Raw genomic sequence first — 13,749 nt, forward strand, 5'->3', positions numbered from 1 at the left:
GGAGCTCATCCTGCTCGCAGTACAAGTTAGAAATGACTGTTTATACTCTGGAGGACATCCCTTGGAGAAACACCCACTTATTAAACAGCTACACACAGCTCCAAGACAAACATTGTTTCAGTAACTGAATATTATCTGGACGTTTCCGGTCAGACGTTTACATACACTCGTCATGGCCGTGAGTGTCATGTTAATTCTGGGTTCTTCATGACGCGTTTAAACTGTTCACGGGATTACTCAACTGCTCTGTGGATTCTCTAATTATGAATGGAGGCTCAAATATCTGCATACACCTTCACTAATGTTTGTTTGAACACCCCTCAGCAAATTGCAACTCAATCACATACGTTCTCTAGCCATTAATAAAGTCCTGGTATAATTCAGGCTGGATATTTGACCCCTCCTTTTAATGGAGTTGGTATGTTAACTGGTTTGGGTGCAGGGCCATGTCTTAACCACATCTTTAATTACCCAGCAGTCTACTAATACCCAGTTCACCCAACTTTCACAGTCTAACCCATGTCACCTCATCCTTCTTTGTTTTCATTTTCGTCCTCGTCATCCCATCACCCTCATCCCTACTTTTATTGTCATTCTTCATCCACTCCTCTTTGCTCCAGGTTGAATCTGGGGGGGTCCTAGGTGGGCTCAGGAAAAGAGGTTTCCTGACACTGGGTCTCCTCCTCCCAAACCATCAAGTCGCTCCAGATGACCAATCCGCACATCTAATTCATTCATCCCGTCGACCCCTTCACTCAATAAACCCTAAAACCCCATCTTTGGTCCTTGCTAGAGAATCAGAATTGGTGAAGGTGAAATGGTTTGTTTCCTGGCACAGACCCAGCTTTTAAAACACAAAATTTCTTCCGGGTTAAGAGCAGATCCATTTCAAACAGGTTCTGAGTTCAAGCTTTAAGCAGCAAGCTGTTTATTTGCGATGAAGTTGACAAATTTGTGGGCAGTCCAAGACCTATGTTAATCCGGCAACTTTTTGCAATGTACCAATAGCACCGGCAGTGAAATGAGCCCTTAGCATGATGCTTCCACCACCATGCTTGGTGTCCGAAATGGCCTTTTTAGGTTTCTAAGCCTTGACTTGTCTCTTTTAAACAGACCTCTTGTCAGACCAGCCAAGTGGCATAATCGTTGTCTTGTCTGACTGCAGGACTTATGGCGATTGGGATATGGCAGCTGATCCTTGTATCCAAGAAAATTTTCTCCCAAGGGAGACTACTGTAATAAAGATACTTTGGGTTTTCTCCAGATAGTCAGCGACAAATTTCACTTTTACTTTAAGGTGTTGAAACAGGGACTTCCTTCTTAGTTGGTACTCTCTAAGTCCACGCTAATTTAAACTGGCTTCATAGTAGACAGCGACACTGGGGTTTCATAACGTTTTAGTTTATGGCAAATTGGAGTCTTGGTGATCCTCAGTTGTTCCTGACCATCCAGGTAGCTTTCCTTTCTTCTAAGGGCAACAGGCTGGATCATTTGGTTCAAATTTTAACATATATCTTGCAGTTCTAACAGGACAGGGGTTCCAAATGCACTATAGAAGGTTCTGGAATGGAGCGACCAGGTTAAGCTTCTTGAATAACCCTGGCATTCACCCCATTTAAAATATCTGAACTTTGCATGCTATTTGCAGGTTTGAATGTATCTGAGGGATTTGTTCATTGCTGTTGTAGTGACTGCTAGTAGCAATATACTGTCTTGATGTATGAGGCCAAATTGGATATTGAAGTCCAACTTTCAAGGTTTTAATTATTACTTTCAATAATAATTTTTTTAGTATTTCTGACTGGGAAGTTCTGGGCACAAAGAGAACGCTACATAAATCCAAGTTCAAGGAACCAGGATCTTGCTTTTAAAAACTCAGTGAAGCTGTATTGTATCATAGTACAACCATGAAAAAAGACGGAATCATATCCATCCATGCATAAAGATGATGGGTGTATTTAAACTTTTGACTGGAACAGTGCCCACTGTTGCCACGTGCTTGCCCAGGATGAGGAATTGCTTTATCCAATTGTCTGGTTCTGGGGATGGCAGCTCCTGCTCTCAACAGTCGGTTTCCTGTATGGTTTAGGTGCTTCCCTGCTTGAACACCCTGACTTAAACAGCCACATCATCTACAGGCTCCTGGAGAACATGGTGACAGATAGAAGAGCTAATTCAATGATCTGAATCAGGCGTTGGGACATGGACACATCCACAATCTGAACATTAGCCCACCTCTACATTTGATAGACAACTTCTCACAAATGAGTATTTTACAATCAACCTAATCTGGCTGGGTTGTATGATAACTGCATTGAAATGGACTGTGTGCAGTTCAACTGGATTGTGTCATCATCTCTTGGACACTAAATCAGTTATTTGGGTTTCCACCTTTGAGTATTTAAATTGTCTTCTGTTTTCTTCAGTGTTCAGTCATTATTTTCCCAGTGTTTTTCTTGTGTTTGGTTTATATAGTCTGGTTTGTAGTCCTTTTTTAGTTTTACAATTGGTGGATGCTTTTGTGCTCTGTTTTTAATGGCTTCTGGTTTCATTTCGTTGTCTTATGAAGTTATTTTGTCATTTCCAGTATTTCTCTCTTAGTACCTCGGTCCATGTTTCCCCTTTAACTGCTCCACATTTACTTAACCAGTCAAATGAATTCCTTGAACCGGTTATAGCTCCCTCCCTCTCTGTACGTACTCAACCTGATTTCTCAGTCTTTGACCTGCCCATCTACCTGTCACCAGTTTGATTAACCTTTGTGTCTCCTCCAGTTTTTTAAGTCCTGTTTTCTTCAATGACTATATTGCTGAACTATGTTTGTGCCTGACTCCTGCCTGTTCTTGGGTACACAACACGAAAATTTAATTGTTTGAAAAGATAATCTGACTGGGTTGGATTCTATACAACTAGATGCTGTTTAGAGCTGCTTGTTTGATAAAGTACTTTTAAGTAGACTTTTCCATGACCTTGAGTTATACATATATGAAATGAACTGAACAAATTTTTAAACTGAGAACTAAAAACCTTGTGATCTTTTTTAAGCATTACAAAAATGTACACTTTTTATGATTTTTGTACAGCTTCTGAAGCCAATCAAGATCTTAAAGAAGAACAAAAATTTGACATCTTAAAGTTTACTTATGCTCCTCTAATCTCATTCAGATTAGATTAGGGAGTTGAATGTATTCACCTCTGACTGCACTGTTTAGAAACCAAACAGCAGCACAGAACCTCCTATGCTCCTTATTCTTCACTAGTGGCTCGGCATTACTTAAGAAAAGTTAATGATGTCCATTATTCTTTTAAGGTAATCTATAGAACACTGAATCAGGGTCACAGTTTGTTGACTTGAAAATGGGTTTGCAATAAGGCTAAGATTGATTCAGGCTCCCTGTAGAAGTGTTTACATCAGCAGTACCACTTAAATTATGTTAAAGACAAGATGAGGAGCTTTGCAGGGTTTTCTTTGCAGCACTGCATTCAGAGGTGAGTCTTTTGAATAAATTAGCAAAACAGCAAAATATTTGGAAAGTTTGTGTCCAAATTAAGTCAGAACTATGGACAAAATTAAATGTGAAACATGCAGATATGATCATAATTCTGACTGGGTTCACGTCACCCTGATGCTGAATAATCCCACAAATATTTTATTTACTGAAATTTCCTCTGCAGTTATACTTCAGGATAATATGAGTATTAATGATTTTTGAGGCTTACCAAGAATATTACTGAGCCACAGGGCGAGGTCTTCCTTCATGGGCAACAGGCTGGCTTCATGTCGACTAGAGAGCCATTGGTGGTACTGCTGCATGTCTGTCAGCCCAGGACCGCAGGGCTGCTTTGGGCTCAGCGAGCTGCACATGGTTCCCTACTGACAGCCTGAAGTAAACAGGAAGGACCAAAGACGATTAGATGAAAAGTTAAATCAAGTCAATGACTCAAAACGGCATTAAACAACACCTGTAAGGGAAATTTTTTTTAAATGTTAGTTGAATGGAATCTGAGGTCAATTAAGGCACATAAAACTTTTCTGTGATTGCACTGGATCTGTAAAACACCATCCACACAATCTGGCTCCCCTGGTTGAGATATCTAAAGCTGCCTGAAATAAATGCATTGTCTATTGCAGTAGTATAATCTAAAATAATAGAAGAATCCAACATTTCCAACCTAACCATTCCTAGAAAATAATCCTATTATGACTGAAACATTTTTAAATGTTTACTTAAATACCATATACAAACTTTGTAGGAACTTTAATTTAGCCCACAATTACTTGGGGTATAAATACCCCATGACACAGAAGCTCAGTTCTCAAAGCCAAGCTTAAAAATGAGACGGACGAGATCATGTCATTAAAGTAAGCCAGAGGTCTATTATCTAAATCAGGAAAGGGCTGCAAGATAATGGCTACTTTTAATATACAGTACTTGTGCACATCTACAAGTCCTGTGTGTCACAGTTCCAGTAGCAAACAGGACTTGAAAACAAACCATGTTTTTCTACGTGCCATGCAAAGAAAATGTGGAGGATGAGTGAAAAAAAAAACTCTTTTATGATAGAGATCTTAATGTGAGATTATGTTGTTGCAACAAAAACAAATGGTGTTGCTTGTTACAGATTTTCAACAGGGTTGCCAGTATTTATGCAGGCTGCCATAAGTTTTCAAATTTAAAAGCATTATTTTCAGCTCAGAATATTAAGTTCAGCTTACTCTTTCACAGACTGAATGCCTTGTGAATAAATGCTTTTTACCAGGCAATCAAGACATTTACATCTGTTAGGACATACACTATAAAAGCAATGAAAATGTTACTGGGTTCAAAGATCCAAATACCGCCCCAAAAGTGAAGCATATTTATTATTTCTCCATCGGTTTTAGCCTTATCAGGTTGGAGATCGATCATGAATTTGCTTTTGCTGAACATCTCAGTAAAGATTAGAACTTTAATTTGGGGGGGGGGAACACACACATATCAAACTTTATTTTATATTCCTTCATTTTGTTCAACCTTTTTGGTGCTTATAACATCGCTAGCGTACAACTTCTCAACCAAAATCATCTGTTGTGTTGCAAAATACCAAAGACACTTTATCTTGCATAACATGATCAATTTTCCCAAAGATGGTGCCAAATCTGTAGAAATTCACTCCATGTGTTGCAGCAATATCCTGTCCCAGCCATTATCACTATGTGGATTTTGCTTAAGCTGGATGGGTACTGATTGGGCCTTGCCTCACATTGGGGTTCTTGTATTGAACCTACCTGGTTTGACTAAACAAAAGCTATGTTTGCAGTTTTGCACCCTATGTAGGCTTTTAAATATAAAAAATAATAATAATAATTAAGAAAAGCACTCAATGAAAACCTGGGCTATTGTTATTTTGAGATAAGCATTGCTTCAGACATGCTCAGGATCTTCTTCCTTTGAATTTTTGTGTCATTATGCCTAGTTTATCCCCACCTCATGATGCAGGATTACACTGTATTTGATAGACTAGATTGACTTGATAGTATATTCCAGTCATTGTCCATATGGCAAGTCTTTTACACTGTTATTTTGTGGGTCTGAAGCTAAAAAGCTTCCAAGCTATTACTACAGAGCATTTAGACAAAGGCTTGTTTTTCAGCTGTCACTCTTTTTTCCAGTTCTCTAGCATTTAGCTTTGGAGACGTTTTCTGTCTTCTCCACTATCCTCCTCACTCTATGCTGTGGCAAGATAAAAATGTTCCCCCAGTTCCAGTTATTTCATACATTTTTTAATTTTCACTCCGACTATGGGCAGATTTGGGCCAGCAACTTTTTCTCTTTTACCAATCTCCAGCCTAAGTAGAAACACACATCCGCCTTACTTGAATGGCATGTTCATTGGTCTTTCCCATTTTGAGAAGTGGCTTAGAATAATTAGCTGCAGTGTCATATTTATAACCAAGGGAAACAGGACACCACAGATTACTGATTAAAAGTTCTACAACCCTCGATTACAATAAAGAAACGTGTTAGATGCTTCACTAAAATGTATTTCAAAGTCATAACCAAGAATACCAATAACCTTGGCACCTGTGATTTTGCCAAAAGCAATTATTCCTTAATATAAAATTTGTCCTCCCAGGATTAATGTTCTCAAGAGCAAGAATGGAATATTATGTCAACATGTCTCTATGTCTAGTATATATTTTTTTATTACATACTATTATTAATTGCATTTTACAACATATACATTGTGGTGTTCCAGCTATTATAAATTATTTGAGATCTGGTTCAAACAATTAACATTCTGATTCTGAGAAGTTCTACAGTGTCAAAATACAGCTGTCAATCAAGCTAATTTTCCTAAAAGGAGGAAAAGAAATTATAACAACTCCAGTCTGACTACTTTCATCCTCAAAGTTGAATCCCGGTGTGGATTACACTGACCTGGATGCATGAGACAGTAGCATTCCTTTTGCCTTCTTCATCAGCCAGCGGATACTTTCATGGCAGCTGGACTCATACAATAGCGGTTTTATTAAGCTAACAAAGAGCTCTTTGAGTATTCCCTGCCACCAATAATGGAGTCTATTACACCGTCTGTCTCAATCCAGTACAGTCGACACAGCAGCAGTGTTTACGCGGATCGATTGCATTCGGCATCGGTAATAAGGCTGATATTTAAAAATCATTCCATTTAAAGCTGATGTCATTGAGAAATAAGACAGTTCACACATCTGTTTCCAGTGCCTAATTTGCTGTGTGGGCTATAATGGCAAAATCATTCTGTTTTCGGTCAGCTGTCTCCTTTAATGGTGCTGCCTCCAAAGAGTGGGCAACCGTCACAGCAAATAGCCCCCAGATGTAAGCAGGGGAAGAAACCGCAAAGTTTAGGCTGTGATTGTCTCTCTGAAGTACACTGAACAATACTGTGATTCTGACTGACGGCAGACAACCTCCTACTGTATTAGTACCTGCATCACTAGACTAGACATTTTTTATCTATAAGTTTTCATTTTTGTTTCTGACTCGGCTGATTAAGTTAATGGAAGCTTGAATAAGCGCTTTATTTTTATTTTTTATGGTTAAATCCAGCGGGTGAATTTCAAAGGATTTCCCTAAAGTTTTCATGCAGACTGGAAGATCGCACATGCCTGCGTAACACGCAAAAAGCGACAGCGTATCTGATGCAAATTAAGTATAAAGAAACATTTATTTGAACCAGGAAGCATGAACACCATAAACAAACAGTTCATGACACGTAGCGGCTGGAAACGTGTGCTGACTGCAGAGGGAGACTAACACAACAAGAAGCCGTGAAACATCTCAAGGTTCCTCCGCAGCTCGCTGTAACATAATCACACCGCCATGAAAAAAGTAGACATCAAAACTTTGGAGTCTGAGCGAGGTCGTCATAGCTCAACAAGGATGACACCTTCTCGCGGCATGCACACACCAAACTCCGGGGCTCAGCACTCACACACATGTGCGACATTCCTACGGGGTGTGTGGACGACTGAAACACACACACACACGCAAAAAATTCACTAGAGACTTCAGGTGCCGCGTGTGAATATGCATTATTTTACATATCGTTTTGATTTAACTTTGCTCTAGCGTGAGATGTTTCGAATGAACAGCGAAGAATTCTCATGTGATTTTCCTCTGGTCACTGCAGCCCTGGCTCTGTGTTTAGGGTCAGCGTCCAGCTGGGAATTGAACCTTCGCTTCTTCTTTTGCTTCTTCTAATAGCTCTTACCTGATCCTCCTGATCCAAGCATGTTTGACGCCGCAGATGGTGTGTTCAGGGCGAAGTACAATTCACAGTGGCCTTTGCACACATGCAAAAAAGTTTTATTTTGAGCTCACCCACAAGATATGCAATCTAAATAGAAACTGCTCTAGCTACTCTTCCATATAGGACAGATGTTTGAAGTGCACAATTAATAGCTGTCCTTTCAACTTGTTCCCCTACCTGAGCTATGGATGTCTGCAGCTCCTCCAGAGTTACCGTGATTTAAGCTCTCCTTGAAACCAGGTGTGATGATGGCCATGTCTTGATGGGATTGCAACGCACTAAACTCATTCCCTTTTAAGAGGATGGATTGAACAGTTCTTTGTGTGATTTCAAAGCTCTGAATAAAGCCAACCTTTGCCTGAAAATACTCCACAGCATCATGAATGACCTGTCTGCTCTGTTTCTCGCTGTTCCTGATGTTTACTGATGTTCTGAAATAAACTTTCTCAGGTTTACTTGTTTTAAAAAATGAAAATCACACATAATTTTCCTTTCACTTGACATTTATCTTCTCTTAGTGTTGATCACCAACATAAAAATCCCAACGAAGCACATTGAAGTTTGTGGTTGAATCGCGAAAAAAGTGCAATGGGTATGTGTGCTTTTGCAAGGCACTATAAAGGCACTGTACAAAAAAGTTATTAGTTTGACCTAAGACTCCGTGTTTTGAACAGCAACTGTGATATTTATCAAAAGATATAAGTAAACATGATTCCCAAGGGAACGTTGTTAGACATACTTCGTGCTTCTCACCACACTGTGACTTGGCCTGTTCGACCTCAGAACCGAAAGTCACCACTCTGCTACGAGACACGTTTCATCTGCTGAACGTGCAAATGTCTTTTTCACACTTCAGGTCAGCCTCATGTTTGACGTCGCAGGAGGCGTTCCAACTAACATATATATTTAAATGCACATTTTGTGATCCTGGAGGGCCCCTCCGGACTTCCACAAGGTCATCAAAAGATGTCACTGTTGTTGCAGATTGCTGCAGGAAAGGCATATAGATAGGAATTCCGACTGCATAGTACATCAATTAGAAAACACAAAAGTGCCTCTGTGCTGTCAGCTCACACTGGCTTCCTATTCTTCATCCTCCACACCAGTAAACGTATCCAGAAGCGGAATTACTCACTTAACCATGGGAGTTCTGCAAAGTTTCCATGGGAGATAAGTTATATGCTTGCACAAACCAGATTATAACAGCTGTTGCAGATACTCATTGCAGGGCAAACTCTCCTGCAGAAAATGTGACCAGAAACTGAATTTTCTGAACCTCTCATTGTATTCTGACTCTCTGTTAGGATGCAATGATTTCAGAATAATCAACAACGTTGGTGCCACTGAGCTATTCCAATCTCAGTATTAGGTTTATTTGTCATTATATGTATCCAAAATTCCCCTATAAGCAAAATGCATTAAAAAAAGTACAATCACTCACATTCAGTTAAAAGCTTTGATGTTGCTCTTGGTCTTTTTAGCACCCTGCAAAAATATTATGTTGGAAATCCAATTGCAGCATGACTTTTTAAGTCGTCTCTGTCTTTACAAGCCTCACAAATAAAAAAGAGCCACAAGAGTCAATTTGCCAGTCTGGAAATAAGATCAAGAGTGAACGCCTAATGACTTCTGTCTGAAATTCAGCTGAACGCTCACTAATTAAAAGGCTGCCGCCAAAGAAGAAGAAAAAAAGTAATATTCTGAGTAACCCGAGATGCCTCTCATTCCATCAGAGGAGTGAAGGAAAAGAGAAGCAATATCTTTTAATTAAGAGTAAGGAAATACTTAACCTAACTTTTTAGCTCGAATATATAGGCTAATTCACAACAACTTTAGTAATTATTTCAAAAAATATCAAATGGAAGAATCGATCTGACATAATCAAAGGCTCACCCTTCAGCTCACTCGTCCTGTGAGCTGCTGAATCCCCGTTTTCATGCTCCTCCGACGCACAGGTTAGTCTCCAGAACACTGAGGTAATGTGGACCGGGGAGGTCCGTCTTGGAGCGCATTGCACGAAGATCTGACAGACAAACACAAACACTCACAGCACGCTGCTCCTGTTGCTGCTCTGCTCCTGCTGCGGAGGATGATGATGATGATGATGATGGGAGGGAAGTTTGATCCAGCTGGCCGTGCCTCCCTCCTCCTGTTGCCTTCATGTGAAAGTGTGAGACTACAATTACGTTATCAAATGCTTTTAGGTAAAACAATAAACTTCTATGAATAAACTTCTGTGCGAATAGTACATCTCAGGCGTAATTGTTAATATTATTATGATGATGATGAAATAAACAGATGTTAACCGACTTATCTTTAAGATTGTGTAGCCAGTTTATGGAATGTGGTACAAATAAACGTATGCAGGTTTAAATGCCTGTTAAAAAAAAAAAAAAAAAAAAAAAAAAAAAAAAAAAAAAAAAAAGCCTACAGTTTTGAAACGCGGGGAGATCCGAATTTTTGGAACCTTGTGGTGCGTTCGAGTCGTCACGGAAATCGGGAGGAGATCTTGGAGTGACGTCACACCCGAGTCCGGCGCGTTCTAGTTGCAAGTCGGAAAAGCAGTGGTATTTGCTGGTTGTTTTACCGAAAATACGAGGCAACAACAACGCATGTACCCCATTTAACTTCTTCAGATACGGCCAGAAAAGTTTCACAAGGTGAGTAATCTGAGTTACTAATATTGTTCGCCTCTGACGTTCACGTTTTGTGCACGGCGGCCATATTGGATCATTGGATCATCATTCCCTAGCTCTGAACTCTCACTTCTGAGACAAACCCAGCACATCATTAAATGCACAGCCAGCCATATTGGATACGACGAGGTGCTGATTTCTAAGTCCCTTCTTATTTTATTTCTGACTGGAAACTTTGTAAAGTTAAAAAAACATTTGCACTACATGGACAGCAGCCATATTAAATACTGAACTCCTACATCGGGAACCTCTTACTGTACTGGCTGGATTTCCCACTTGTAGGAGTGTATACTTATAAAATCCAAGTTTTGAATAAAAATACAACACACCCTATGCATACGTGGAAAAAAAATCCCCAGAGTGGTTTATGTTTTGGTGTTAACAACTAAATACAAGACAAAAATGAATTATAATGCCCTCATTATTTTTTTAAAGTAAAATGTTCATGAAAATATTATTTTTTTTATCTTATTTTATTATTAGGCTACCTACAAAGAAAAGGGGCCGTTCCACTCTTGTACTCCTGGGTTGTGTAATTTGTATGTGGTCTTTCTAAAAAAATAAATTGCTCGGGTGTTTTCTTCACTTCTCATATCTGCAGCAGGTGAGAGACTTCAGGCTTCAGAAACCTTTGTTTTTTTTTCCCAGCGGAGGACTCAGAAATCCGACTCCCGAGTTTAAAGAGAACGCACCATCATTCCTGACCTCCAATCTTATTTTGCCGTCCACTGGAGTCTTTTATTTTGAAGGGCCAAAGGTCGGGTAGTCCAGTACGCATGCGCGTTGGCACAGCCCACAACAATACAAACGGAAGAACCCGGGGGCACCGGAAAGAAAGTAGAGACAAGTGAGTCGAACAGCAGCAAAAACGTGATATTAATTGTCTTTTTCTGTTTTTATGGCAACATTTTAGCTGGTAGAGCAACGCGTCTTTGTTTTAAAATAGGGTTTATTTTTTGTTCCCGCGACGAGTCTGTTTGACATATTCAAACAGACTCGTCGCTAACTCACGACTTTCTGGGACTTCATGCTTTGGGGGTGAATGCTGAATGTGTGTTTGCCCCCATCAGGGAAGACCTGTGAATGCGGACAGCGCCACATGGAGGCCGTGCTGAGAAACGTGGCCTCCACCGTGGAGCTGCTGGCCGTGGCTGCCCACAGCGACGTGGTGAGTGAGTGGGACGAGCAGACGGCGGGCCGGGCCTTTCACTGGGCCCGCTACTGCGAGCACATCTACAGCAGGTTCCACAGCAACCACGTCATAAGAGGAGTCCTGGAGAAGCAGCTGCGAGCTCACCAGCCGTGGCTTGAAGGAGGCGCTTCTGAACACAGGAGCGGTGACCCTGTGGGATCTGTGCCGCTGCCAGAACCTGCTGCTCCTCCGGCTCCTCGGCAACCCCCGCGCTGCCCGTCTCCCTCCTGAAGATGCTCTTTGAGACGAGGTCGCTCCGCCGGCGTCACAGACGGCGACTACGACGACGTCAGAGGCCTCTTCGGCCGGCTCGTCCCAGTACAAGTCCGCCTGTAAGCTCCTGCGCCATCTTCCCGGGCCCGCCTGCTCTTGGTGCTGATGCTGAGGTTCAGGGAGAGAGCTGATGGAGAGGCTGGAGTCGGCGCTGAGCCGGAGCGGCGATGCGCTCCGTGCCGAAGACCTTCTGAGCTCTGTCCTTCAGGAACTTGACGGCGCAGCACCGGGTTTGTGTCCAGTCATCGCTGCGTTCTCTGCTGACCAAGGCAGGCTCAGCTGCACAAACTGCTGCGCAGGACTTTCTCCTGGAGCTGGCTGCGAGTCGGCACGGCGTGCTGCAAGCGCGTGTGCGTCCGGGCTGCCGTCCCGGCTTCTCGCCGACTTGGCAAAAAGGCAACCGGAAATTTAGAGACGCGTTCTGCAGGTTGCTAAAAAAGTGGGCCTCGGAGATGGAGTAGGGATAAGCGCGGGAATGGGTTCACGCTGCTGCCGACCCCTCGGTGTCCTTCCAGAAGATGACTCAGCACTTTTTGACCCTGTTTGAGGCCTGTCCCTCTCTGAGGACAGAAACCGAGGATGAGCTCAGGGCCCTGAAGGTCTCAGATGGGGGCTTTGACGTCAGGGGCCTGAGTGTGTGGGGAGACCTCCTGTTCGCCTTGAGCCCGTAACGCTCAGGCTTCTGGTTCTTTTAGATGTCACCAAAATCTTCACGAGTGATTGTTCGCTCAATAATCTGTGTGCCAGATCTCTTATGGTGCTCAATAAATAAACTGTGACACTGTTGGAAGGCAATGAATGATCAACAATGGTTGGTCATATTGACGGTGCCATCATAACTGTTGCACTTGTTTACTCCTACTTTTATATTAACATACATATATTATTTATACTTGTATATGCTACTGAATGTAGTTTCATACTAATAGGCAACATTTAAGAACTTTTCTAAAGTGGAATCGAACTATTTAGCAATAAATAAAAAATCTCAGCAAGTGTATATTGTTTTTATACAGCTCTGCATTTAATCAAGGCGTGACATCAGGATTAGTACAGACAATTTTTTATGTTTCAATCAAATCAATCGTGCTAATATTGCAGTCAAAAGGCAGGTTTTTGTGACCATGATGAAAAATGTGCTAACATATTCCTTAATTTGACACATAATATACACAACAATGGAAAAAAATCTAAACAGTGTTTGAGGGCAAATGTAAAAAAAAAAGTTGCAAAACCAGCATAAACGCACACAACCTTGAACTGATTCACTTCTATATCCAATCCAACGCCAAACGGCAACACTGGTGGAAGTGAAGGACCTTCTAGAAAGCGCTGGCTGTGACCAATTATGCTGGATTCTCCTTATGTTCACCTACCACACCCCCCACACTCCCATACAAAAATATATCCTGATCTGTTTAAAACCTCATGGTAGAATCTGTCATGAAGGTGTGGCCACACATTTCCCCCTGTACTGAGATCGCTGCTTTGTGATGGTCAACCCAAACATTGACTTAAGCCACTCTTAACCTAATTTGGCGGTATTCTTAGGGTCATCGTCCAGTTTGGGGAACCCGTTGGGTCCAAGCTTTAACTTCCAGGCTAACGTTTTAACATGTTGCGTCGATATTTTCAAACAAACTTATTTGCGCGTAATGGCATCTATAGTCGTGAAGTGCACCAGTCCCTTTTTAGACCACATGACGCTGCATCCCTGTGCTTCTTAGTTTAATTTCCTCCCTATTGCAAGTGATGGCTTTATGGCCAAACCTTCAGTTTCTACCTCCGCTGGACCACAGGATCATGTCTCCAAAA

At 41.4% G+C, this 13,749-nt stretch overlaps 1 protein-coding gene and 1 pseudogene across 2 annotated transcripts in view; one reads left to right on the top strand and one right to left on the bottom strand.

Annotated features, from left to right (window-relative positions):
• LOC105938536 (growth arrest-specific protein 2) overlaps nt 1-9,913 on the bottom strand; it is a 28,944-nt gene extending 19,031 nt beyond the window's left edge. Inside the window, exons 1-2 of one of the 2 annotated variants that reach the window (XM_021307424.2) lie at nt 9,822-9,913; nt 3,721-3,882 (exon numbers count right to left, since the gene is read on the bottom strand). In XM_021307424.2, the coding sequence (XP_021163099.1) occupies nt 3,721-3,865 (145 nt within the window). In that variant the 5' untranslated portion in view covers nt 3,866-3,882; nt 9,822-9,913. Of the gene's footprint in view, nt 1-3,720; nt 3,883-9,666 lie in introns of both variants that reach the window. The other variant, XM_021307423.2, reaches the window with a different exon arrangement.
• A 1,382-nt stretch (nt 9,914-11,295) lies between these two features.
• LOC118565061 lies at nt 11,296-12,983 on the top strand (annotated as a pseudogene).
• The last annotated feature ends 766 nt before the right edge of the window (nt 12,984-13,749 follow it).

The sequence above is a fragment of the Fundulus heteroclitus genome, chromosome 2 (assembly GCF_011125445.2).
Source record: "Fundulus heteroclitus isolate FHET01 chromosome 2, MU-UCD_Fhet_4.1, whole genome shotgun sequence".
NCBI lineage: Eukaryota > Metazoa > Chordata > Actinopteri > Cyprinodontiformes > Fundulidae > Fundulus > Fundulus heteroclitus.